The 27,908-nt window shown below is 43.0% G+C and overlaps 1 protein-coding gene across 6 annotated transcripts; it reads left to right on the top strand.

Annotated features, from left to right (window-relative positions):
- The first annotated feature begins 336 nt into the window (after positions 1 to 336).
- On the top strand, positions 337 to 27,908 carry KIF23 (kinesin family member 23). Of its 6 annotated transcripts, XM_067555492.1 has the most exons (24): positions 337 to 554; positions 2,542 to 2,611; positions 3,827 to 3,955; positions 5,988 to 6,093; positions 7,545 to 7,681; positions 8,030 to 8,139; positions 9,299 to 9,469; positions 10,995 to 11,036; positions 11,482 to 11,594; positions 11,739 to 11,860; positions 12,386 to 12,488; positions 12,762 to 12,841; positions 12,937 to 13,056; positions 13,882 to 14,041; positions 14,733 to 14,900; positions 15,258 to 15,415; positions 15,865 to 16,038; positions 19,307 to 19,486; positions 19,869 to 20,177; positions 22,983 to 23,213; positions 24,347 to 24,429; positions 24,760 to 24,841; positions 24,963 to 25,033; positions 27,080 to 27,908. In XM_067555492.1, exons 1-24 carry the CDS (start codon positions 544 to 546, stop codon positions 27,093 to 27,095), a joined length of 2,946 nt encoding a protein of 981 aa, XP_067411593.1. In that variant the 5' UTR covers positions 337 to 543; the 3' UTR covers positions 27,096 to 27,908. The 6 variants fall into 6 exon arrangements, with proteins under 6 accessions (XP_067411593.1, XP_067411588.1, XP_067411587.1 ...); XM_067555487.1 differs by lacking the exon at positions 10,995 to 11,036; XM_067555486.1 differs by lacking the exon at positions 10,995 to 11,036 and having other exon boundaries at positions 9,296 to 9,469.

Raw genomic sequence — 27,908 nt, 5'->3', positions numbered from 1 at the left:
CTCCCCTCCCAAGCGCGGTCCCGCAGGCTCGGCCCTGAGCCCACTCCCCGCAGCCGGCCCCAGAAGAGCGGCTAGGCCCCGGCTCCCGCCCCTTAGGCCTGACTCCGCCCCACCCCCACCCAGGGCCGCGCCCCGTGCCGCCCCCCCGAGCTCCGCAGGCCCCGTGGGACCCAGCCAGGCCTAGCCTTCCCCTCTCCCACCGGCCGGGCCGTGTTTGGCCACCCGGCCGTTAGTTTTCCGCGCGTCGCCATGGTGACGGCGATTGTACGCGCCGCACGTAATACGCGCTGCGTGCCGACGCAGGCTCTGATTGGCCGGATTTGAATCACAGCCACGCGCGGGCCGCTGGGAGCGGAGAGTTCAAATGAAACCAGCCTGCGAGGGGCAACCCCAGAGAGCGAGACCCAAGCTGCAGCCAGCAGCGCCCCGACCCCCGAGGGAGCGGCCCCGCCCGGCCACCGTCCGGGACTCGACCCCGGCCCGTGCCGCCAGGCCACCGTCTGAGGGAGCGGCCCGGCAGGGAGGGAGCGCGGCGCCGGCACCATGAAGGCGGCGTGAGTAGGGGGCAGGCCCCGCGCGGGACTCCCGGCTCGGCTTGGCTCGGCTCGGCTCGGCTCTCCTGCCAGGCCTCTCTCCCTCCCGGGGCTCCCTCCCCCGGCGGCGGGGAGAAATGCCCCCGCGAGGGGGGCGGGGCTGCCGGTGTCCTGGCGGCGGGTTGCGCCGTGAGGCGGTGGCGGTCGGTCCGTCGGTCGGTCGCGCGGGGCTCCTCTGGGGCCGGGGTCACCCCTGTCCCGGCCGCCCCGTGGCAGAGAGCAGGCCCCAGAGGGGGTGTGGTGGGGGAGGGGCGCGCCGGATTGCTGCAAGCGCAGACATTACGTCCCCCCCTCCCCCACCTCGTCTCTCTCCGTGGTTCGGTTGGTTCGGTGTGTTGGTCCCGGCGGGTCGGAGTGACACGAAGTGGTATCTTTCACTGCACCAGTTTCCGTGGGTGGGCGGGCGAGAGACAAGCTTTTGAGCTGCCCGGACCAATTCCGGTCTGGGAGAAGGTCTCCCTGGTCTCGCAGCTGATACAAGGTGGGGCAGAGTTTAGCAGAAGTCGCTGACACCTTTGAGGTGAAGGGGCCCGTTAACACCGCTGCTGCCATAACACAAACCAAAGCGGGAGGTGAGCAGGTTACGGACTGTAGGAGCCAGCCATAAATCCGGTATCCTTATTAAGATCGTGATTTTTAGTGACTAGCAACGTTATGGATTTAAACTCCCAGACTCGTCTTGGAAGGTTTTGTGCAGATTTTCTTTGAGGATGAGGACTGCGAGGTCAGATATGGAGATGATATGATGGCATTGTGAAAAATGTGATGTGTGTGTGTGTGTGTGTCTTTTTTATCATTTCTTGGTGTCATTTGAGAGCGTAGTAATTGTCTGTGTTCAAGTTTCTATGGGGGCATTTAGTGTGTGGATGAGTTGTACCAGGTGTTGTGATAGGCATGTGTAGAACCCGGGGATCTTGAAAGGTCTGATGTGGCAGGTTTTGCATCTGATGTTATGCCATGTTCTGTTGCCATTTTGAGTTGGTGAGTCCTGCCTGGTCTCTGGGTACTTTGCTTCTGATGATGAGGTTGAGAGCTGCTTGAAGGCCAGAAGAGGGGGTTCAGAAAAGATTTTTATTTTATTTTATTATTTCTCTCTGTTAGGCTTGGCAGAATTTGATTTTTTTATATATATGTAATTTTGACAGATTATATCAATATTTATTTTAAAGCATTTTTTTCAACTTTTATTGATTTTAAATTTTCACAGTTGCAGGAAATTATGGGGGGGGGGTCAGACACTGACAGATGTTGATAGTGTGCGTTTTAATAAAGCTTTACGTTTTTGAATCAACATCACATGTCAAAATGCACATAGTAAATAGTCTTATCAAATGGTTTTCAAGAAGCATTTTTCTTTCTTTGACTATTTGTAAATTTTGGTTATTATTAATGGACGTATTTTTAGCCTGTTTGTGTGATTATGGTGAAAATGATGATTACTGACACTGATTGAAAAATCTAATCTGCCCAAGCCTAGTTATGTTGTATCTGATTGGTGTAGAGGTGTAGCAGGAAGTTCAGTTCTGCCTGTGTGCGCTGGAGTTGGTACTTGCAGTGTTTTTAATAAATTCCTGTGACTATTAAAGTGAGTATTACAATACAGTGCTGACCTCACCTACTTTACCTGAGGGTACAACTAAAATGCCTTGTTTTCGTTGTATCTGTGCCCCTGGATAGCTCTCAGGTTTTTTACTTTGAGATGAAAACACAAAAACCTTAGCAACGAGGACAAAGCCTTAGCATATGACTTGCTTGTTGGAGTAAGTGTCCTGTTTCCATAAGTGAAAAGTGTTTTCTTAGAGATGTAGATAGGTCATTGCTGTTGGAAAGTTAGTTTAAAAGATTGTCGGGGAGAGGCAATTTAATTTTCTTTAGATAGAACTATCCTAATCAATATATATATCATGTGACTGGATGACAAGTCTAACTTTCAGTTCTCTATTTTCAGTAGAACTAAAACTCCTAGAAAACCTGTGCTAAAGAAGCCATCCAATACAAGTCTGAAAGATCCAGTTGGGGTAAGATGTTTTGCTTTCCCCTCTTGCTCTCTTTTATGTCAAATCTGCTGTAGCCTTGAGAAGCTGTTTGGGGCAAATGTCAGTAAAATTTCTGAAATGGTGCTGTAGTGTTAATGGCTAAGGATGTTTCTGTGAAACAGCTGACTATCAACCCAGTGATGCTAATTTCTATGATTAACTTTCTACTAGCAGGATGCTCTCCTTGATCTTTGTGTGCCTGCCTTAATGCTGATGAGATGAAAGCAGTTCCTTCCTGTTGCACAGGCTTATTTATACTTGTGCTTAAATCTTTTTGGAATCTACTTGTTGCAATAAGGCTTATGCATTTTTAATTAATTTCTTAAATGTTTTTCTGCTTGCTTTCTGGTGAAGAAGGGGGAGGAAAGCCATGTAGTGGCAGAGAGACTATTTCCTCAGTTTCTCTTTCCCATCCCCAGCAGAGTTACTTCCCTTTCCCATCTTTCCCTGATGCCATGGCTCAAGGTCCTGAGTTACAACATTGCTTATTGCCAACAAGGATTGTGTGGGATTGTAAGAGTCTGTCAGTGGCACTTCTGAGTGACTGGAAGCACTTGAGAGGCAATCTTTTCCCACAAGGGCAGTGTGTGCTCCAGAATCATCTGGGACTCTTGTGTGGTAATTTAGAGTAGAAAATTTCTCAAGGACAGCGCTGTCAGGATGCATTGACAAGTGACAGAAGTAGACACGTCTGTTAAAAGAGCGACTTTGTTAATCTGCTAATGGCACTGAGGACAGTTTTAAGACAAAAAATATTTCTGTCATTGCCATAATAGGAATTTCTCTAAAGAGAAGCAGCCATGGAATTTCCTTATGTGACTTTTTTTTTTGTAGATCAGGTGTACCTTCAAGAACATATCTGGTATATAATTATAAAATGCTGAAATAAAAACAAACAATAACTGCTACTTTGGTGGCTTTAAAGTAGAACAAATTAAGTGTTCTGCAGCATGAAGTACACTGCAAAATATCACTAGGTAGGAGTGGTTGGCTAATGTAGATTCAATTGACCAAATGTCTAGGGGCATTAAAATAAATTTTATGTATTAATGTTTTGTAACTTTCTAAGATGCATGTAACTGTAGTGGCAAACGTCACAATTTCAATTTCACCTGACTGTGTCAAAAAACTGAACAAGAGTAGAGTATCTTTTTGTTGTTGTTACATTTCTAAGAAAATTGATTTCTGTTCCATCAGGTGTACTGTAGGGTGCGTCCGCTTGGTTTTCAGGATCAGGAGAGTTGCATAGAAGTGATCAGTGAAACAACAGTTCAGATTCATCCTCCTGATGGATACAGAATATTCCGGAATGGGGAATACAGGGAGGTATGTCACTTTTTAAGACTATCAGTAGAAACAAATTTAAAATTAGCAAGTATGCTAACTTTGTCCAGCAAACTTTGGAATTAATCTGTTTATCATAGTGTGACCCGTCCGTGCCTAGGGCAGCCACCTGAAAATGCCAAGGTCAGGGCAGGCTGTAAAAGGAGAGCAGATTCTCCCAGCACTGGTGGGTGACACTGAAGTCAGACTTCCCAACCAGCCACAAACAGTGCTTCTGATTCCTCACACTGATTATCAAGAAGCCAAAATAACAATATACACAACCCCCTTTACTGCCTTTCAATCTTTGGCCCCCAATCAGCCACTAGGCCCAGTAAAGAGACCAGTTATTTAAAACTCTTTGCTCTTTACCAAAAAGGTTTCTCCTGACCCCAAAGGGTCAGCCACAGTACCAGTTCAATATAAGTTTGGATCTTACCCAAAATACCACGCTGCCAGCCAATCCTTTAGTAACTAAAACTAAAGGTTTATTATAAAAAGAAAGAAACAAACTATGAGAAGTGTTAAATAATTAAAGCAATCAGACGCATGCAATTGATTTGAAAGTCCATATATATATCAAGTTTCTAATAGAATTGTGTAGTTTTCAGGCTTGTATAGTCCCTCTGGTGCACATCCAGTACCTGGATGGGTTTCAGTACTTTGTTTCACAGCTTCAGTTCAGTTCATTTGTAGATGAGTTGATCCAGAGGTGGTGAAGGGTGGTGAAGGGTGAAGATTGAAGACAAAGTGGATGTGGGACAGCTGCTTTTTATGTCCTTTGGCCTTTGCCATGCTGCTAGTGGAAATTTACAGGAATAAGATGGAGTCCAGAGTCACAAGAGTCAGTCCTGGTGACTCATCAGGTATATTCCTGGCTTCTCCCCCTGGGCCCCTTGTACCTGTGAATTTCTTAATGGGCCATTAAGCAGGCTAGTGCTGCAACCATCCTGTTTGGGGTGTCGCCCAGACACAGCCCAATTTGAAATACAGATGTATCAACCATATCCATAACTTCCATTACACACCCAACACATGAACATAAACATCATCATCTTACTTAGCATATTACAGCCTTTTTAACTGTACTTGACACGGCATATCTCACATGAATTATGATGATTTTGACATACTGATGTTAAATAAATGTCTCCCCTTCCTCCCTCCCTCCCCCCCCCAATTCAACCAGTGCGACACACAGATTTGACATACAGTTTGTATATCAATCTACAAATGCTGGCTTCTAAAACCTTGTTTTTCACTTTTTTATTAAAAAAACAAACCAATTTGATTAAATTATGTATATATTCCCACACTAAACTCTTAATTTAGAGTTAAATTGCTTAAACACAGTAATTAAAAATCAGGGACCTAACCAATTAACATCCACAATAACCTCAACTTGCAGGCTTTTAACTCCCAAACATAATATAACATATTATCAAGAGCCTGATCTAATGCTCATTGAAGTTAGTGGAAAGGCTTCCTCTGACTTCAGTGCATGTTGAAAAAGGCCTCAGCTCTGCAGCTCCATAACACTCTTTCCTTCAGTTCTATTATGGGACCACATACAGTGCACACATCCAGTTCCTCTTCATCCCGCTCAAACACAATTCTGATCTCGTATTATCTTGGGGGAACAAGGGTAGCTTTTTTTTCCTTTTGTATCTAGAATGTGCTAGGTATTTCCTAAGCACACAAGAAGGCCCAGCAAGAATGCATTCTAACTTTAAAAAAAATGACAGGAACAGAGAGGAACAACAAAGTAGTATGGTGGTAATTGGTATGTCCTGATAGTACAGCAAGAGTATTGTTTCAGTATAATGTGATTGTCTTTAGTATTAGACTTTATCAGAGTTTGAGCTGTTACTCTTTGTCGTGTGCAGCCCTATATAAACTTATAATGTGGTTGTCTACATGAAATCTTACACTAAAGAGAGTGTACTTTTGCTAAGCTAGTGAAAAGCAGTGTTTTTTAGTTACGTAGAGAAATGTCTAAAAGCCAGATTTACATCAGTATGGTTTCTTTCCCCAGACGCAGTATACGTTTAAGGAAGTATTTGGAGCTCTTGTCACTCAGAAATCACTCTTTGATGTTGTGGCTAAACCGCTGGTAGAAGATCTCATTCGTGGGAAAAATGGTATGCAGATGTTTTTGGTATTTAACATACCGTAGTGGCATTATATAGCTTAAACCATGTATTTACTCTTGTTTTTTCCTTTCCTCTGGAAACATTTGAACAGCTTTAACAGTGGTAAAAAACCTTAATAATGCTTATTTTCTTCAGTTTTACTTTGCTTATTCTGGCACTCCCCCAAATTATCAAGGTTTCTGAGTTTGTCTGCTCAGAACAAGTCTTCAAATGGTCCTATTATTTCATGAAATTAGGAACAACTTCCTTTTAAGAAGGTGCAAAAAACCCCGTCCAATTCTAAATTACTCCTATTTCAGATGCATGCAAGATATTTATATTGAGGCTTAATTTTCTTGCATACCAATCAACTGTAGAGGCGTTTGTATATAAAACCATGACATTGTATAATTTTTGTAAGTAGCCTGTAGGCTTGATTGTAGATGAATCTCAGCCCAGTGCTTTAGGAGACCTGTGTTCTATTTTGGGTTCAGCCACTTGTCTGCTGGATGACCTTTGCAAGTCACTCCCCACTCCATGCCTCAGTTTCCCCACCTGTAAAATGGGGATAATGATCTATGGATTAAAAGCACTATTGAAGAGCGTGGTGGTAATTTAGTGATTGGCTCACGTGACCTAGCAAAGACTGTTCGGTACTGTGAAGCCAGGTTCTTGAGGTCCGTCTGGCAGCTGTATCTGAAGCTCTTCAGAGCAAAACAAAAACTAACAAGCTTCCCACAGTCAGGTTTTAAGCAAAGGTCAAAATGGCTGCCTTCACTCTGATTTCTAAATGTACTTAACCAAAAGGGGGTCTTTGCGCAGAAAGTTGTTTATTTCTAATATTTTCCTATGGTCTGGCTGCTAGTTCCCGCTAGCCTGGTGCTGAGCGGCGTTACAGTGTGATGGGGAAATATCTGTGCTAGCTACTGTGAAGCTATCTGGGCAGTCCTGGTACTAAAGGCATGCGGCTGTGGTCTTTCCTCCTTTAGACTAACTTTCCTTTCCAACCCCTGAGATGGTTCCAACATGTCTTCACTATTAGAGCTAGTCTACAGCTGTGTCACTGTATGTTTTAGGTGTATCGGTACAGCTGTGCCACTAAGAGCTCATGTGTAGCCATGTTACGTCAACAGGAGAGGGCTTTTCCACTGACCTAATAAAACCGCCTAAACAAGCAGTGGTAGCGTGGGAAAGCGTCTGTTTATGCTGGCAAAATATACGTTGCTATGGGGTGTGGGTTTTGTCACCCCCGTCCCCCTGTCCCAAATCCCTGAGTAACAAAAGCTTTGCCAGCATAAATGCTAGTGTAGACAAGGCCTTAGTGTCAACCAGTCCAAATGAGGAAGCCTTTTTTTAACCTCTGTCTTTATTGGATAGGATCAAGTGATAGTTCAAGTTGAAGGTTTTCTAATTTAAAAGCTCTAATTAGTAACACTTAACTGTAACTGTTTTACTCCTAGGTCTCCTTTTTACCTATGGTGTGACAGGTAGTGGGAAAACACACACAATGACAGGTTCTCCTGGTGATGGAGGACTTCTTCCCCGGTGCTTAGACATGATCTTCAACAGCATAGGACCATTGCAGGCCAAACGATTTGTGAGTTGCTTTGTTTTAAGTCTTAAGAGAAACTTACCCAGTAACAGCCTAAAACACAATAAAAGTTATTCTCTGTTCTAAATAGCTAAATTATAAGAGTAACCTTCCAGTCCTTCTTAATCTAATAAAACATCTACATCAGAAAAAGAACCTGGTCAAAAAAGGGGAGTGACTACAGGATGGCATGTCAATGAAATGAAGCAGTTTGGTCTGATCATTGTGGAGACATTAGTCATATTTTCACTATTATAATGCTGAAATTTTTATTGCATCTAACCCCTGTCAAAACCTGCCATTACTAGTGTTTAAGAACGTCCCATGACATCTAACTCCATTTGCTGCCCTCAGGTTTTTAAACTTGATGACAAGAATGGTGTGGATGTGCAGTGTGAAGTTGACGCTTTGTTAGAGCGTCAGAAAAGAGATGCCATGCCTATTCCAAAGACTCCATCTGGCAAGTAAGTAATTATTGTAGCTTGTAGAATGAAATAGTGTTTTAATACACATGTATGCAGGGTTGTAGCTGTGTTGGTCTCAGGATATTAGGGAGACAAAGTTGATCTTTTATTGAACCAACTTCTATTGATGAGAGAGACAAGCTTTCAAGGTACACAGAGCTTTTCTTCTGATTTGGGAAGAGTACTCCGTGTCACAGCACAATACAAGGAGGAACAGATTGTTTAGCATAAGTAGTTAACACACATTGTAAGAGACCATTCAAAGTGAAGTGGCCCTTTTAACACTTCTCCAGACAACTTAGAGGCTTTTCATTAACACTTCTCGCCCCTCTTTCACTTGCAGGAAGAGTTAATATAGCACTTTTCCTTTTTCTTCTGGTGAGATAAAGCATAGTTTAGTCAACATTTAAAGCTGAGAATTTGAAGTTAGGCAACCTGGGTTCTTATTCTTTGCAATATGATTTGTAGTATTACTTTGGTTAAGGCACTTAAACTGTCTGTACTTTAGCCTTTCCTGTTAGTAAAAGGTATGTTTCATTAAAACATGTCTGTAAAGCATTTGAGTTCAATGAATGGAAGCTGCTATAAGTACCTAGTATTGATGAGCTCTCCATAGGGTTGACTGACTGTAGTTGATTGGTAATGTGACTAGGTAATGCACCTACAGCTGAAAATTTTATATTGCAGTATCTAGTAATAAATGTGACTGTATTTAAGCTTTTAACTACTTTCTTAAGTATTTAGAACTTTCTTTTTGGAAGAGAACTGGATACCTGCATCAGTGTTCAACGTGGGCATTTTTGGATAGGTCTACACTGCAATTAGCTACCTGCAGCTGGCCCATGCCAGCTGACTCTGGCTAAGGTGCTGTTTATCTGCAGTGTAGACATTTGGGATCGCAGCATACTAAAGACTGGGCCTCAGCCTGAGCCTGAATGTCTACACTGCAGTTAATCTGTGCCTTAGCCCGGGCCCTCTCAGCCTGAGACAGCTGGCATGGTCCAGCCACAGGTTTTTAATTGCAATGTAGACATACCCTTAGATGATTTTGTTTCCTGTACTGTGCTGCTTTCAATACGTACTCTAGAATTAGCTATGTTATAAGTCATCAGCTGGCCATGGATGCTATATTGTAATATTGTCATGCATATTTTAGCAGACGACAAATAGATCCAGAATTTGCTGATATGATCAGTGTTCAAGATCATTGCAGAGTGGAAGGGGTTGATGAAGACAATGTCTACGGTGTGTTTGTCTCCTATATTGAAATCTACAATAACTACATATATGACCTGTTGGAGGAAATTCCCTTTGATCCAATAAAACCAAAGTAAGTGTCTTTTTTAGTATGTCTCTTTGAGTGAGGTTGTAATTAATGTTGGGTTACCTGGACATATGCTCACAACCTCCACCACTTTGTCTTGAGTCCAAAGATCCTGCCTTTGATTATTCAAGAAAGAAATATCTGGTACAGTGGCTTTGATACAAGACTCTGAATGAGAGAGTTGAATCTGACTTTGCCACTGACACCCTCTGTAGACTTGTAAGTCCGTCTCAACCTCATTTGAAAGATGGGAGCTTGCTGTGATAAAGTGCGGAGTTGGCTTGTTTAAGTGCAATAGCAGGGTCTAAAACTGCATAATAGGTGTCTTGTTGCTGATGCTAAATTGTAACACACTCTTCCTAGAGGGAATGTGAACATTTAAAAGAGGAACTTAAGTTTTAGTTACATTGGCACAGGCTTTTGGAACCTGTGGGACTCAAAAATTTGTTCATGCTGTCTTACAAAGAGCACTCTCAACTCATGACTACAACTTGCAACCTACACAACTCCAACTTCTTAGCTGCCATTCCTACTTCTGTTTCCAAGGAAACTGATACTGGCTTGGTGATTGACTCACTGTTAATCAACTTTACACTTCATAGAAACAGGAACAGAAATGGTAGGTGTTAGTTGAAACTTTGGCTTTTGAAGGCAACCTCTGAATGAGCATCATCCCACTGCTACAGAATTTAGGAATATTTTGGAAAAAAATGCCTGTTAGGGGCAACACGAGCACACTTTTCTTGTCTCTGGGTTAACTCTCTCTGCTTTGTGCTTCTCTTTAAATGGATCTAAAATTAAGGATCTCACAAATCGCTATTGATACACAAATATCTTTGTGAAACTTGACACACTCATGGCAGAACAATTAATGCATACAACTTTGCCACGGCTCTGGCTTGCAGTCTTTGGATCTAATATTTCTGGATTCCTGCTCTGAATAGGGTACACAAACCCGGAGAACTTATTGGCTAGGTCATGAGGCTTTAACAGGAGAGTTACAATTATTTGGTTTAACCACTTGTTCAGCTCTCACTAGAGCAGGGGTGTCAAACTTATTTGCTATGGCAGGCCAGATTTGAATTAAATGCACTTCAAGTGGGCCATACATACCATAAATCGAAATACTAGGCACAGCCATTTTTATGTAGTATTATATTTTATTTGCTAGATATCAGGGCCAAGGCAACACTGTCCCTCTCCTGCCTTTTTGGAGCGCTGTGTCTCGTGCACACAACGCTCCACGTGCTGCTGCCGCGTTGTACTGCTGCCGCCTCCAGAGAGCACAACACTGCGAGATGTCGCGACAGCATGCACTGCAGCCAGGAGCCAGACCAAAACGGTTGGCGGGCCATACCTGGCCTGCGGGTCGGATGTTTGACACCCCTGCACTAGAGGATCACCATCGTGTTGAACATTTCCATACATTGGTCTTAGCTTTTACATTGTTTCCAGTTGTGCAAACTACAATGATTAAAACGTTAGGTAGCTGCTATGAGTGTTGTAATATTTTACCCTATTCCTTTGGTAGGTGGAACAGTTGCAACACTCCTGTGTGGAATGGTGACTTTATGTATGTGCACAGCGTATTGTTCCTTCTATTACAAAATGGAAATGCTGAATTTATTGTATGATGTTGCTATAAATAAATTGAGACCCCCCCCCATCTCTTTCTCTGCTTCTCTGGCAAATTCAGAATAATGCTGTTGAAGTCTGTTACGTGCTTCTGTATGAGCTTATGCATGAAGGAGAGTAGCAATAGCCCTCCAGCCTCATACTGCCTACTATGCATTGCAATTAAATATGGCTTATGAATTAAAGCAAAGCAATAACTGAAGTCTAACTATTCCTGCCTCAATATTTCCCCATGCATTTGTATTGGCTGTTCATTCTGTTGTGGGATAATGTTTACGTCTGTGTTCAGGTTGAATTTGGTCCTTTAAAAATAAGGATTTGCGTGGTGCTTGCTTTAAAAGTATTGCTGTCTGTCAGCTTGATCTAAACAATGCTCTTTGCAGACCGCCACAATCCAAAATACTCCGTGAGGACCAGAATCACAACATGTATGTTATAGGATGCACCGAAGTAGAAGTAAAATCTACTGAAGAAGCTTTTGAAGTTTTTTGGAGAGGTAAGAGTTGTTAAGATGTAGTGGGCACTTCAGTCATGTGTATCTCTTCATATTATTGTCATAATAGTAGAAACTCTATGGCATGAAGACCTGAATGGCCTCTACACATCTGCCACTCAAATTAAAGGGCTCTCTTTTTAACAGGTCAAAAGAAGAGACGCATTGCTAACACTCAACTGAATCGTGAATCTAGTCGTTCTCATAGTGTGTTCGTGATTAAGTTGGCTCAGGCACCACTGGATGCAGATGGAGATAACGTTCTGCAGGTGAAATTCAGAGGCTAATTATTTAAAGGAGAACAATGGGTTTGAGGGAAGGGCAGTGAGACTCTAAATGTGACCTACCTGGACAATGGATTCTGTCTGGGACACTAGTTTCCAGATGAACTTTTAAAATGTCTCATAAGTCAAAGCTCACTCTGAGGATGAGCATTAAAGAAATAAGCAAAGCTTGTTATTCCCTTGCTCTTTGTCTTGGCTACGCTTACACAGAAACCAAGCATATAGAACTTGGGAGAGGTTTTGTGAAAGGCATTCGTAGTGTGAGACTGCCTGAGATGGAATATGAATCCTGGGCTCCAGAATGTGGAACGCTAAGGCACTAAACCCTTAGTAGCTCATAGTCTCTCACATAATTATGAGAGAGAGCTTCAATTTTCTCCCTAACCTTTATTAAGTGTTAACTTACAATAGTTATACAGGACTTTTAAGCCTTAACATAATTTTATTTCTTCCCCTATATTGGGGAGGTGCTGCGAATGGCATTAATTAAGGCTTTTTTTTCTGTAACAGGAGCGAGAACAAATAACTTTAAGCCAGCTGTCCTTAGTTGATTTAGCTGGAAGTGAAAGAACTAATAGGACAAAAGCTGAAGGAAACAGACTACGTGAAGCAGGTACATAGTTATTTGTATGGTCTGGTGTCTTTTGTTCCATTAAGTCAAATAGCTCTTAAATCCCCTTATCTGGAAAGCTGGACATTACTCATTGTAGCATTTACTTGTTTTCATAATGTAACTAGAAAAGGCTTGAGATATTCCTGCTCTAATCAGAGTAGTTTATCCCCCAAAGGATGCTATTTTAGGCATAAACTGGTCATTAACTTTTGAATCCTGTAACTGAGGGGCAATATCCAACTGAGTGCTTAACAGTAGCTCTGTTTCTTTCAGGAAATATTAACCAGTCATTAATGACACTAAGAACATGTATTGAAGTTCTACGGGAGAACCAAATGTATGGAACGAACAAGGTATACAACAGTGCACCTTCTTACTGTCTTTTAACCTGTCATGACTTGTGATTATGGTGAGAATGTTGTTAGATTTTTTTCAATTTTTTTTTTAGATGGTCCCGTATCGAGACTCCAAACTAACCCACCTGTTCAAGAACTACTTTGATGGAGAAGGAAAAGTGCGTATGATTGTGTGCGTTAACCCCAAGGCTGAGGACTACGAGGAAAGCTTGGTAACTTGCATGTGAATTCCCCGCTACCCCCTTTTGTCCCATCCCCATTGAACTGCTGAAATTCTTAAGAAGAGGTGGAAAATATAAAGGCGAAGGAATCTCAAAGGAACAAAACTGAAACTTTAAAGGGAAACCCACCACCTAACAATCACACTCCCTACTCTTAAAAATGGCATTGAAGAATACTGTAACCGAAAGAAGGCACATTTCTCTTAAGCATTAACTGTTTGCCAGCACTTTGTATGGTCAGTTTCACAGTTTCCCTTGCTGGCTGCATAGCGGGGGGGGGAGAATCTTACACAAAAAGTGACTGTAAGACCACCAGGGAAACTGGGTAGGAGCTGTAGTAGTTAGAATTACCTGTAACTTAATTTTTAAAAACCATCTCAACTTGAGAATCACAGAATCATAGGACTGGAAGGGACCTCGAGAGGACATCTAGTCTAATCTCCTACACTTAGAGCAGGATCAAGCATTATCTAGACCAGCGTTTCTCAATTTAAATTTCCCTGCGAAACCCTTTAGGCTCCACGGGGAAGTTACACTCATACTCGATACCCTCCGCCGAAAAATCTGGGACATCTTCCCTTTTTCGGCGGCACGGAGAACAGCTGCTCTTAGCAGCACGATGTCACTTTCTCTCGGAACCCTAACGGTGTTCCGGCGGAACCCCAATTGAGAAACACTGATCTAGACCATCCCTGACAGGTGTTTGGTGTAATGTCCCTGTTAATATATGTCTTGGTACTTGTGAGTTCACACTGTGGCTAAAGAATGTGGTATCTGTATACAGAGTATCTAAAACTGAGTATTGTTCTACCCTAGCAAGTCATGCGATTTGCAGAAATGACCCAAGAAGTTGAAGTTGCAAGACCTGTTGATAAACCACTGTGTGGCTTAACCCCAGGACGCCGATTTAAAAATCAGGCCTTTAAGGATGAACTCTCACGAAAACTTGAGGTTCGAGGTGGCCCAATTAATGGAGGTAAAACCTGGAGTGATGTTACATGGTTTCATAGCACAAACTTATTAGTCAGTCCAGCACTTCTGAGTGATAGAAAATACATGAAAATATACTTATTTTAGGTTATTTAAGGTTATTTAAATTAAGTTATAGATTATGTAAGAGATCTTTGTTTTACCTTAGGTTTGTACTGCAGGGTTATAAATTTATGATGAGCACGGTTGGTTTTAGTGCACATATTAGTTACTACTAGTTAGAAGGTAAACTTTTAATATAGTGATAACAGAGATTTAGATGAACTTTCCCTTACCCTGTCCCTTGAGGGAGGTCATGGGTATGGAAACAGCAATATTTGGACAAAGAAATAATTTTTGAACTGGAAAAAAATTGTATGCTCAAAAGATTTTTTTAATTTTGCGCTCTCTTCTTAAATTTCCAAACTTCCCTCTACACCTATCTTTTGTTTATAAATTCCCTTATTGAAATAATTATTACATGCAACAATGTCCCATTCAAACTCTTCTTTCAGTACAGTTGTGCCTGATGAGCTACCCTCTAGGTTGTAGAAACTCTTCCTGATATAAAAATCTGAACATTTTAATTTCCAAAATGCTTTGAGGGGGGAGTATGTGGCTTAGGTCTGTGTGCTGTAATGTTGGAATGTTTTTAGAATAGCTTGCTGTCCTGGATTGTCTGCTTAAAATCCTTACAGGAAGCGAAGAACAATCCGTTATAGAAATGCTTCTGCAGAACTTCCCCACATTACCATCATGTGAACTACTGGACGTGAATGATGACCAAACGCTTCCTAGGCTAATTGAAGTCCTTGAGAAACGCCACAGAATGCGGCAGATGCTGTCAGAAGAGTTCACCAGAAATGGTGAGCAGTGATTCTCCATGTGAAATCATTCCTCTGCTGATCTAATACATGAAGAGGTAGTTGTGCAAAGCAGCTGAAGTAAAACATAGGCCGTATCTTCTGTCCCAGTGGGCAGGTGGCTGAGCATATCTTGTTCCCCTAAGTTCACGAATGATGCTTCAGAAACTCTCCACTGTGGCTTGATGTAATAAATCCGACTTTTGGCAGGGTTATGTCAGTGAGCAAATAAGGCAATCTTCATATTTCAAACCAGTATGGGAAAGACAAACCGTGATCTAGTTTAATGTTTCGGGGTTGGGGTGCAAAGATTCTCCCTAAGTGAATTTATATGGATTACAATGTCTGAATCTGTTCCAGTACTTGGATTTAAAACTATGCTGCAAGAATTTGATAGCAGCGTTGTATCCAAGGAAAACTACGCTCAAGGAAAACTCACTGAAAAGGAGAAAATGATATCAGGACAGAAAATGGAGATTGAACGACTGGAAAAGAGAATTAAAACATTAGAGTACAAGGTTTGTTATTGCATAATCTGAAACTACCCAGTTCCTAGGCACAAAATTTATCTTATTAGCATATGGCATATTTTTAATTTTAAAGCCAGAAGTTTTTCTGCATAAGGTTTTCTCAAAGTACTTCAATTAATTAGTTTTCTCTTATTTGGTGGGGAATTTTAATCAAAATGTCTGTCTTGTTTTGGCTTTAACATGAGGAGAGACTTCATTTCTTTCAAAATAACCAGAAATCGCTAAACTGTGTGCTACAAACTTCTGAAATGGTCTTGAAATTTCAGAGAGATCTCATTGGAGTGTGTATTTATATGTCTGTACTAAAATTGCTGATGATGTTCTAAAGTATGTTTAAAACACGATTGGCTTCTTTATTGTACACCTCTTCAAGAAAATGCATCATGAGAAATGAAGTATGAAACTTAAAAGAGAAAATGCTGTGGTCTTTCCTCTAGATTGAGATTTTAGAGAAAACTACTACAATTTATGAAGAAGACAAACGTAATTTGCAACAAGAGTTGGAAAGCAAAAGTCAGAAATTGCAGCGTCAGGCTTCTGATAAGCGTAGATTGGAAGCACGATTGCAAGGCATGGTGACGGAGACTACAATGAAGTGGGAGAAGGAATGTGTAAGTATGCTAGCATATTCATTAGATATGTTTAATGGAGCAACGCTTGTTACACCAAGCTGGGGCTGATGTTAATTTTTCTTTGTGTGCCCAGTTTTGAGAGAGACCAGACCATCCATTCTCAGCTTGAAATTTGACAGGTGTGATCTTATGCAGGTGTTGAATTTTTCTAGAAGGGTATTGATGTAAACTCGGTAACTTTTTGTTTTGCAAATATTTGCTTTTTTTTTTTTTTTTAAGAAAGTTTCGCATTAATTCCTTCTGGTTCATAACTTTTTTGCCTCCTGAAATCAGATTCTTTGTCAGTTGACTTAGCCACAAGGGTTCTGCTCTTCTCCTTCGAGTGATTGCTCATGTCCATTCTACTACAGATGAGTGCATGCCACTGTGCACGGTTCCCGGAACTTTTTCCCTTTACCAGATCCCATAGGGCCGGCTCTGGTGCCCCCGGAGTCCCGCGTGCATGCAGCGGTATGAAGCACTGCCGGCCCTACACCCCCTCAGTCCCTTCTTTCTGCCCGTGACGGTTGCTGGAACTAGCCTTGCTCTCTGCAAGTACCGTTCCCCATTGTTTGAATTCCTTGTTATTCGTAGTCCTTAGTTAGTTTTAAGTAGTTGTTCAGTAGTGTTCAGTTTAGTTAGATAGAAGCCCCTGAGGGGCTTAGAGTGGCTGGGCTATGCCCCGGTCACCTGGATTTAAGCCATGTGTCTCCTGAGGGAAGGTTTTCCTGCTCAGCGACCCCCACGATCGGTGCCGTAAGTGCCTGGGGGAAGAGCACAGGACAGACAAATGCAAAATATGCAGGGCTTTTAAACCGCAGACCCAGAAGGGATCCTCCATGGGTGCACCCGACTGTCAAGGGGGGAACAGCCACAGGTCACACCTCGGCAGTCCTCCTCCCCAGCCGAGGCAGTCTCCAGGGACCACGTGGTGCCACAGGAAGATTTCAGGCCACACCAGGAGCTGCTTAAGAGGGTGGCCTCTAACTTAGGGCTGGAGATTACAGAGTGGGAGGAGGACGAGGATACCCTCTTCAACGTGCTGGCGGCAGCTGCCCCAGCAAGGGTGGCTCTCCCAGTCCATGACAGGGTCCTTAATTGTCAAGGCCCTGTGGCAGACCCCCTCCTCGGTCGCCCCTACATCGAGGGTGACCGAGAAAAAGTATGTCCTGGCCGAGGGGTTCAAGTATCTATTCACCCACCCAGCCCCGGGACCCCTGGTAGTTGATGTGACCAACCAACGGGACAGGCAAGTTCAACCAGGGTCCACTCCCAAAAACAAGGACAACAAGAAACTAGACTTGTTTGGGAGGAAGGTTTATTCGACGGCAGCCCTGCCGTTCAGGATTGCCAGCCACCAGGCCTTACTGGGCAGGTACAATTTTAATTTGTGGGATTCCCTCAGCCGGTTTGCTGTGGCCCTGTCCCAGGACCAGGCCGCAGACTTCGCCACTGTCCTCGATGAAGGAATCCCGGTGGCTAGGGCAGCACTACAGACGTCGAGTGATGCTGCAGACTCGGCGGGTAGGGCCGTGGCCTCTGCCATGGCCATGAGACGGTGATCGTGGCACCTCCTGGGACAGCCCCGAGGATTGCAGCATCAGTCCATTCAGGACCTCCCCTTTGATGGGTCGGGCCTGTTTTCGGATTGGACCTATGCGAAGCTGCACGGTCTTAAGGACTCTAGGGCCATGCTCCATTTCCTGGGCCTGTACACGCCCCAAGCTTCCAGGCGGCAGTCACGGCCCCAGGCGCAGCAGCGACCAAGGCCTCTGCCTAAGCCCTTCCAGCTCTACAGGAGCAGGGATAGGAACAGGGGGTTTAGAAGGTGAAATCAGCCCCCTAACCCCCCATCAGGGGCCCCCCAAGGGGTCAGGCAATCGGAAAAAGCAATTTTGATGGTGCGCCTGAGGGTGGCACCCCTACCGCCCCCCCTGGATCTGCTCCGCCCCTTCCTAGACAGATTAAGGCCCTTCTATGCCGAATGGGCAAACATCATGTTGGACTGTTGGGTCCTCAGGATAGTCCTTCGGGGCTACGCCCTACAATTTTTACATCTGCCCTTCCCCCCCCCATCCCTCTTCAGGGACCCCTCTCAGGAGCAACTCCTCTTGCAGGAGGTCGACACACTCCTCAACAAGGGTGCAGTGGAAATGGTCCCCCCAAGACAGAAAGGGGAAGGGGTTCTATTCCAGGTACTTCCTCATCCCCAAGGCGAAAGGAGGTCTGAGACCCATATTAGACCTGCGTCGTCTAAACAAATACATCAAACGACTTCAGGTTTCGCATGGTCTCCCTAGCCTCCATTATCCCTTCCCTGTATCCAGGAGACTGGTATGCCTCCCTCGACCTCAAGGATGCCTACTTCCATGTGTCTATCCTCCCCAGCCATAGGTGTTTCCTCCGTTTCACAGTGGCTAGTTCCCATTACCAATTTACAGCCCTACCCTTTGGCCTCTCGTCGGCCCCCAAGGTGTTCACCAAATGCATGGCGGTAGTGGCTGCCCACCTGAGATGAAGAGGTGTGCAAATCTTCCCTTACCTGGATGACTGGTTGATCAGGGGCAGGTGCAGGTCTCATGTGCAGGACAGCGTGACCCTCACTTGCTCTACGTGCAGCAGGCCATCCACAACCCATCCCAACGTCCCTGCCACCGGAGTTGGCGGAAAGAAGGGACTGAGGGGTTGTAGGGCCGGCAGCGCCTCATATACCGCAGCATGTGCGTGAGGCTCCAGGGGGCACCAGAGCCGGCCCTACGGGATCTGCTAAGGGGAAAAAAGTTCCAGTAGCCGCGCACAGTGGCGTGCACACACCTATAGTGGAATGGACATGAGCAACACATCTTGAAGAACAGCAGTTACTGGTAAGTAACCTTGTTTTCCATGATACATTAGCAACACCAAATTTTCTTCCAATAGCATGTGTGTGTAGGGTAGAAAATAGCTCCTGAGGAATCAACTTGTTCTAGTGATTCATTACCTGAGCTAGAGACTTGGTTCATGTAGTAGTGGCTTTGTGTGCTACTAAATGAATGTCATCACTTCATTCCTCAATTAGAACTACCTTGAAGGTGCTAGTAGCTTTGAAAGTTGCCTGAGCCTAGTGTACATAGTCAGCCAGTACTTTGAGGAGTCTAAATGTTGGCTGGAAAGACTTCATTCCCTTTGGAATACACAGCTCTCCTCCGTTCAGTTTTCAACACAATAACGTATGCTTGTGTAATCCGGTCTTTATTTAAAACAATATCCTTCTCGTTCCCACCTGCAGGAGCGACGTGTGGCAGCAAAACAGCTGGAGATGCAGAACAAGCTCTGGGTCAAAGATGAGAAACTTAAGCAATTGAAAGCTATTGTTACTGAACCAAAGACTGAAAAACCAGAGAGACCTTCACGGGAAAAGGACCGGGAGAAGGCTTTTCAGAGATCTGTGTCCCCGCCGCCAGCACCAGTATGTTACATATAAATCCTTTTGTGTGTCAGTGCTGAGACAAACTGGATTTTATAAAGCTATATGCAACTGATTATTTTTCTCCAGTGGTTAGGAATGGGTCATGAGAATGAGTGTTTTGTTTTGGACTCTACTAAATTCCTTGAACTTTTTTCTTCCAGTGTGGTGTGTCTGCATGCTCTCTTACTTTTACACTTGACTAACTGGAAGAGTGCCCTGTCTTTTTAAAGCAGACAATGAAACACCTAATTATGTGATGTACATGAGTTGATTGGCTGACTAGCATATATGCAGAGAGCATACAGGATGATTTCTGCGAAGTGTTACAATTTTGAACTGGTAAAGTATATGTGTTCACTAACTTCTCTTCCATTTTCTTTAGTTTTCTAGTAACTATGTTACTCAAGTCCCTCACAACCAACCTCTCATGAGCCAGCCACAGCTGCATAGGCGCTCTAACTCTTGTAGCAGTATTTCTGTGGCATCCTGTATTTCGGATTGGGAACAGAAACTTTCACCATACAACAAGCGTACCAATGGCACACCTAATGCAAGGAGTAGACAACATGAACCAGAGCAAAATAGAAACTGTAATGTGTCAGACAGAAGGCGAGGGATGTACTGGACTGGAGTCACTGAGGTCCCCAGCCGTAGAGATGAGATAGAAATAGAAGAGGATCAATGCTGCAGGGTTAGTGCCACTCCTAGCAATGGTTACATGTAGCAGTGCTTGGTTGCCGTGGCTCAAAAGTTTACCGTTCTCAAACAGTTGCTAAGCTTAGTATGTGCTGGCATATGTGAGCTCACACCTGAAATGGATTTGGATCCTGTTTTACGAATTTGCTTCACACTTGACTGCTGCCTCCAAGTTGTGAGTCATGGTACTTGCAAAACACAATCCAATTTGGTTCCTAAAGTCAGCATATAAAAGCCCTTAAAGCAGTATGTCTGTGTCTCGTCAGTGTAATATAGCTCTCTACAGGAACACCAATTAACTTTACTCTGACTATAAACCACCTTCTGTCTCCATTTCTCTGTCTCAAACTTGTCTGGCAGTCTGCAATTGCCAGCATCATTTCTGGGCAGATTAAAGGGTGGTCTCATGAGCTGTTTGTGCAAACTTAATTTATCTGCTGGAAACAGTGTTTGGACAAGCAGTCTCACTTGTAAAGAGCTGAGTCTGGGATTCATACAACCATTCAAATATTCTTACTAAATCTGGGTGTTTGTAATAAAGCAGGTGGTTTCACTTGCAGTTCTCATTCAGTTTTAATTGGTCTAAGTGATTGATTGTTCCGTGTACCAGTTCATAGCAAGAAGATCATGCTTGTCTTAACTCTGTGCAGTTTATCACCACATTCTTGCTACAGGGGTTCAGGAAAAACTAATAGACAAAATACCATCAAATTATTCTGAGACATGGTCTCACCAGGAGCAAAATCTCCATTTCATTGTGAATCCATATTTTGGACTCCCTTAATAATACAACCAACCTAATCACTCTTGTTCATCAGAGTTCCTCTTAGAGAGAGACTCTTGGATGCAAGTGACATGCTTTCATACTAATGCTGTTCAGATTAAAGTATACCTTAACCCTTGTTGGCAGCAAGCTAAGGAACATTGCCTACTGTCAAATACAGTGCACCCTTTTTTAAGGATCTAAACGCCTACGGCTGTTTTGCAGAACTGTCACACAAAATTACCAGTGGAAAAATGAATACTTCACTCATCCATTCAAAAAAAAGGTTACCATAGGTAGCCATAGGTGAGCCTTGAAAACTTCTGTTTGCCCAAATCTTAAGGCTGCTTTCTACATCCTGAGAGCATGTAGCTCTTGATCAGAGAACATAGTTGCTTGTAAACAGTGTCTGGGGCTACTAAGAAGAGACCTATCAAGAGGGTGCACTGTAAACCTTCTAGCTGTTGCTAAAATACAACCTAATCGATGCTTAGGTCTTGGAAGTGCAGTGGATGGGGTTAGTATCCATGGATCTGAGTTATGTGGTCTTGCCACATGTCACTAGTGAAACAGATTTTTATACGGTGTGTATGTGAGACAAGTGTAAAATCTCCCCTTATCATTTACAGCTGTTAGTTAGTCTGGTGTTAGAGAAACATTACCTGGATGACTAGTCTTGTCTCGCTTCTCGTCTTAAAACTGTAATTTTCTCAGCAATGTAAACTCGAGCGTTGTATTAGGAGAAGGCTGAATTTGAAGGGGACAGTGCACTTTGTGACTGAATGGAGATCTTGTGTACTTTGGATGGGTCAGAAAGAGGCTCTTTCTCCCTCTTCTTTCGTGCACTTCATTGGAGGGAAGTGTTGTGACCTCTGTTGTAGAGTTTATTTGACAGGGGGACAACAGTATATAATAGTTCTTTGTGACTGGAATTTTACTTAGTCTAGCCCTCTGTAGAAAAAAGGTTGGTTTGTAGTCACCCAGTTATGCAGTTCAAAGAAGGGTAGTGAGAGGTAGGTACCATTATAACTTCATCCCTTGAGTCTGGTGTTCATATTGGCCCTTTCTATAGCTGGTCTTCAGCTCCACATCAAGAGCTGCATTTAAAATGTGCACCTTGTTAAAGTCACCTCTTGGTCAAGTGTGACCTGAGTTTGAGGGACATAAATTACAGCCTTGTGCAAGAGGTCCCTCAAGTTTTTTTTCTTTAGAAGAGAATTACCACGTCCCTCCTGAGACTTCAACCATCCTTCTGCTTAACTTCCGAGAAGAAACTTTATGCTAAGGATATTTTCTTGTAAAGAACACAGACTCCTTGTAACCTTTTTCCACCTGTAATCTCACAAGAGGATCCATATTTAACAGGCTGTCTGACCTTCCTATAGCAGTTGAAAATAATGTCTAGTTTTGCCCAGAGGAGGGTGGGTGGTGTGAGGGTATCCACACACCAGTAACTTCAGATGTATTACAACAACTGAGCCCCAAACTTGTCTCCCTCTGGAGAGGGAGCTAATGTCAACTTCTTCCTTCTCTGCAGCATTTACCCGGAAATACACTTCAGTCCTAAGTGACACCTCCTAAACCCTGTACCACAAATCTCCTTCTCCAGTTACCAGAGAAATAGACCATTTGACCGAGGAATGTGTCCATGGGAACTATTTTAAGTAACTTTGCTTTTTCAGGCTTCTTTAATATGTGTGGAATTCATAGTTTGGCTGGAAATTTGAGAACTGCTGAGATGCTGAGATCTTTTTGCCTGAAGTTCCTGTTAAGGAATCCAGCCAACTACATAGAACTTAATTAAAACTGCAAAGAATGAGTTGGCCCAAGTATAATTCTAATAGCAATTTTGTGTAAGGGTGTCAGTAATGGTGCCCTGCAGGATCAATTCTGATTAAAAGTTTAGACATGAAATTTTGCTCTGCATCCAAATACATTTTAACTGAGTCTGAAAAACTGCACTTCTACTCACATGCTTGAAGTAAGTTAACTATTGATTGTGCTTATTTCTTCTGGTTCCTTTTCCACTCTGATCAGAATGCACCTGCAGTTCGTCTCAGACACAGGCGATCACGCTCAGCGGGGGAGAGATGGGTAGATCATAAGCCACCTTCTAACGTGCCCACAGAAACTGTCATGCAGCCACATGTCCCCCATGCCATCACAGTAGCAGCTGCAAACGAAAAGGCACTAGCTAAGTGTGACAAGTACATGCTGACACACCAGGAACTAGCTTCTGATGGGGAGATTGAAACTAAACTGATTAAGGTAAAGCAAATACCTTTATGGCAAACCTGTCAGTGTTGTCAAATCCTACTTAACGGATCCTGTATTTCTGATGTTGGCTTGGCTAAGGGTGTGTTTGACTTAAAATGCTTTTTGTTAAATGTGATTTTTGGAAGTTGCAGGTTGGGGGATGATGCATGTCAGTTCTTAGAATACTATTTTAAAGTCAGCTTACAGTACTTTAATGTGCTCTTCTAGCCATTTGCATACCAAGCTGCATCTGCATCAGTTTGATTAAAAGGAAAGCTCAACCTACTTTGATAAAAACGATCTCTTAGCCTAGTCTGTAAGACACCACCCATAATTAGTGGGTGTGGGGTGAGCCTGTGACTGCCACTGGCTATCTGAAGTCTGCTCGTGGCGGTTTGACCGTCTCATTGAAGTGATGTCGCTGCATTCCTCTAGCAGCATGAGCCCGTTCCCATCTTGCTGCCACAGCCGAGCTATATGAAATCTGACCGTTTCAGAATGTGGCTTCCAAGTGTTAGTCTGGCAAACACGTAAAGCAAGTTGAGAAGCAGCCTTGGCTTTGAGTGCTGTGGGGCTCTGCCAGTTTCACAAAAGATGTCTCTTCAGCCAGGTGATCGCTTTCTCCATGTTTCTTGGAAATGCCAGTTGTCATCACTTTAAAAAACAAACAACTGATAAGTGCTTCTTGTGAGGAACTTTAAACTTGATGATTTTTCTAGCTATGAGTACTGAAGTATTCTCACTTTAAAATAAAAAAGAAAATCTCTACATGCTAATTTAAGGGCTTGTTGACCTCATTTATCCCAGGCGTCTTCCCTGCTGCCAACACAGTTACAGATCTATCTATACTGCAGAATGAAAGCTTTGAAACTGGGCCTGACACAGTTGTTTGTAATCTGCTATTGTAGCAATTTCATGTTCCATTTCTGGGGGCAGCTGCCAACTTCTGGGTACATTGCGTGCTGATGGATCTCTCAAGTGTTTATACTCTCCGGGTGGTTGGAGGGGTTTCCTGAAAGAAATAGTAGTTTAATGCAAACACTGAGATCACCTTCTAGTTGGCTACAATTCATGTTTCTGTGCAAACATAATATCCAAGTAACTATATTAATTTATAAGTAATTTGTTTTGTTTCTTTCCCTCAGGGTGACGTTTACAAAACCAGAGGTGGTGGACAGGCAGTCCAGTTCACAGAGATAGAGACTCTAAAACAAGAATCACCGACTGGGTCAGTTGCACTTAATTTTACTATAGCAATAATATCAAGAACCTAGTACACACAGAATGTGCGTACAGCCCTAATTCCATCAGTAGTCTGGAGATAAACTTCAGAAGAATGAAGTTGCTGAGATTTTGCACTGAAGTTACCGGCTTCATATATATAAAATTGAGGTAAGGGTTTCTTGTAAACCCTGGAGCTACTGGTAGCTTTAGCAGACTGCTGGGATTTGGGGGTACTAGAAGCATCTCTAGATAATGGCTTGTGCAGTCTCCCATTTGAGTCTACCGAACTGTATATAGCAGTCTTTCAGGACTAACTCTTCTCTGCCTTCTTCAGTCGAAAGCGAAGATCATCACCTTCAAGTTCTACTCCACCAGAAGATGCTGCGGAATCTGAATGGACAGATGTAGAAACCAGAGTAAGTTACAAGTAGGCAACCAGGTTCTTATGCCCAGATGAATCTGGGGTAATGCCACTAAGTCTGTCTTCTCTTCGCTGGCTTTTTGCAGCAGCAGTGACTAATGCCCATGTCTTTTCAGTGCTCAGTAGCGGTGGAGATGAGGGCAGGATCCAATCTTGGACCTGGATATCAGCATCATGCTCAGCCCAAGTAGGTGTCACACTAACTTATAACTGGAGCTTCTGGCTTCCTTGCTCTAAATGCTAATTGGTTGGAAAAATACTATTTCCCTCAAGTCTTACCAGGTTTAAGGTAAGGATTGAATCCTGAAACGTCAAACCTGGGGACTTCGTGATTCAAGCCATTTAGTCTTGCTCCTCTGCTGGTGTGAATGGGATTTCTTGTTTCTCTGGCTGCTTTTCTGACTCAAGTCATCGAGTAGCAGTGATACATCACCAAATGGACAGCTTCAGAGGGCAATTGGAACAACGAGTAGCCTAAAATATGGAGAGTGAAGCCAAGATTTTCAAGTGTGACCAGTGACTTTTTTTTGAGTGCCCAACTTGATAAGCCTTAAAGGAGCCTGACGTACAGAACTGGGCCGACTTTCTGAATATCAGTTCCCTGTAAGACATCTCAACTTGGGCCCCCCAACTGAAATCACTGGTCACGCTTGGAACCATTGGCCTGAGGCATGATAGTAAAATCTGACACTGATACCATATATCTTCAGCGGCAAATTGAGTGGGCTCTCAAACCTGTGCTGGAACACTGACTGTCCTTACAGCTCAGAGATGGAACAGAGTGTCAGGGACAGGAGAAAACAAACGACTGAACTATGCCCTCATTTTCTTGGCCTTTCATCTAAGGTTGCAAAGGATTAAAGTAATGTCTTATGCTGTGTCAATGTTAGTAACACATTCAAATGGGCAAGATCTGCTATCTCGGCTGGTGGAGGGAGGGAAGGATAGTTTACATTTTATTAGTTTACAAAAACTGTACAGGGTACCTTGGGAGGGGGATGGCGTTCAACAATCTGCTGGCAAAGTTGATGTAGTTAATATTCAATTCCCAGTCTGGTAGATGGTAGTTGGTACTTGAAGCTTCTGCTAGAGAAGCACAGGCCCTAGACATGGCGGAGCAGCCCTGCTTCTTTTTAGAGTCTGGGGCACCACCTACTGAACACACAGATGACAACCTGAAGCCTCTTGGGGATTTTTTGAGTTGGTCAGTCTCACCCGTGAGAGTTAGTGTATCTAAAACTCCCGTCTAGACAAATAGAAAACTCACCTGATAATGTGTAGAAGTCCCGGTTTCTAACAGCAGAGTCCAAACAAATACTAGGCTTTAGACATTAAACATCATAAGCCGCAAGAATGGGTCTCAAACATTTGCCGACAGAATAAGTGCTTATTAGATAGGTCTGATGGCCTAGTTGCTGGAGAATAGAGTTCAATATGCAGATTTGGCCTTTTGCAGATAGGTGCTGGCAGTGCTGTGGAAGTGACCCATTCAGCTCAGGGGAAGAAAATTTGCAGTTTTACACGATGTTTACAGGCAGGAGAGAGGGCTTCAGAGGTAAAAGGGCTTTTCATGAAGCAAAACTGGGGTTGGGGGTAGAAACATGGTGATACCATAATGATCAGATAACCTTCACAAATTTTCAGGCCAAAACAGAGAAGCTTAACAACTATAAGAAGCTAATGCATTAGACTTCAGTCTATGGTATACACTGCTACCAATGGGAAAACTTGTATATACAAGTTCAATAGCAGTGGAACACAGCTGAAATCTGGTGCTTTTGGGAATCTGTGATCGGAAGACTCATGATTTCAGATCTGTTTACAAACCTTTTCCTTGTAATGGGCATAATCGTGCTGTGGTATAAACTTCTCTTCAAAGCCCCCTTCCCTGTAATCTTGGAGCCTGGTCCCATGTCTATTGAAATGGGCTTTGTCACTGCCTTTATAGGAGCAGGATCAAGTCTTCAGTTTGCCTGTTGGGTCAGTCGTGCTAGTGCATTGAAGTGGTAACTTAATGTTGTGCACAAAAGCACATTGTGGTTACTTAAGGGTTGTTGCTCCCTGATCTGATGCGCTGAATAAAATGCATAGCGCCGTTGTATCACTGAACCAATTTATTGTCTTTCCATCACTATTTTCTCTTAAAACCTGTATTCATACAATAGACTATGTAAATCTGTGAGAGTCAAAACTTGGATCTGAAAGAGTTGTTTTGTGTTTCTTTTTATTTCAGGCGCAGAAAACCATGAGCTGCAATTCACTCTTGTACTGGAATGCTGTTCACAAAATAGGGATTTTTAATTAGTTCTTCAGAATTTGCTGCCAGAGATGTCTTGGTAAAGTTACTGCTATGCTAACACTGCAGACTTGTGTTTTTATAACCGGCTATGCTGGACAGCGGCTAAGGGAAAGACTTTTTTCACAATTCTGATGAAATACGTGTAGTCAATGCATTTGATTTTTTTTTTTGCCCTGCTGTGTATTATGGATAACTTTGAGGAGAGGCCTTCTGTTTTGTGTGTGTGGACTTCTTGATGATATTCTGTATCTCCTGTTGACTGAATCAGGCAAAGCCTTTGCCTTGTGATTTTTGTCAGGTTTTCTTTTTATAGTGCAAAATATTTTCAATTTTGGTCATGATACTTTGTAAGGTTGTTTTTTAAATACACAAATGCTGCTATTTATTTAGCTGCAGTAATGCACTTTAGAAATATTTCTATGCCTGTTCAGGTTTTGTATTATAATTAACACCTATGAATATGAATTACCCATCAGAACAATTATCCAATAAGAGATGGGACTTAATTGTTGGATTAACAGTGTTCTGTACATATACAAATCGGCTTCTGAAAGTCATTGCAGTCTTCAAGCCATCCTAATGACAAAAAAACAAGAATCCTGAGAGTGCGCATAATGTTGAAAAGTAACTATTATATGATGCTAATGACATTAGCAGTAGATGGTAGGGAGTGAGGGTAATATGGTCAGATGTAAGGTTGCAGTTATATTAAGCATGTATCTGCAAATGCATTAAAATAAATACTTTTATTCAATGGCTCTTA

Source organism: Emydura macquarii, unplaced genomic scaffold (assembly GCF_026122565.2).
Source record: "Emydura macquarii macquarii isolate MOO-44397 ecotype Brisbane River unplaced genomic scaffold, CSIRO-AGI_Emac_v2 contig_1644, whole genome shotgun sequence".
Taxonomy (NCBI): Eukaryota; Metazoa; Chordata; order Testudines; family Chelidae; genus Emydura; species Emydura macquarii.
Note: the sequence above shows the minus strand (reverse complement) of the source record. Positions and strands in the feature narration are given on the sequence as shown.

What these genes read in the sequence shown, in the direction of transcription:
- KIF23 (XM_067555492.1), top strand. An exon ending in TTTGATCCAATAAAACCAAA is followed by an intron (nt 9,470 to 10,994) that starts GTAAGTGTCTTT and finishes TTCCTTTGGTAG; the next exon opens with GTGGAACAGTTGCAACACTC. An exon ending in TGAAGTGGGAGAAGGAATGT is followed by an intron (nt 16,039 to 19,306) that starts GTAAGTATGCTA and finishes TCCCACCTGCAG; the next exon opens with GAGCGACGTGTGGCAGCAAA.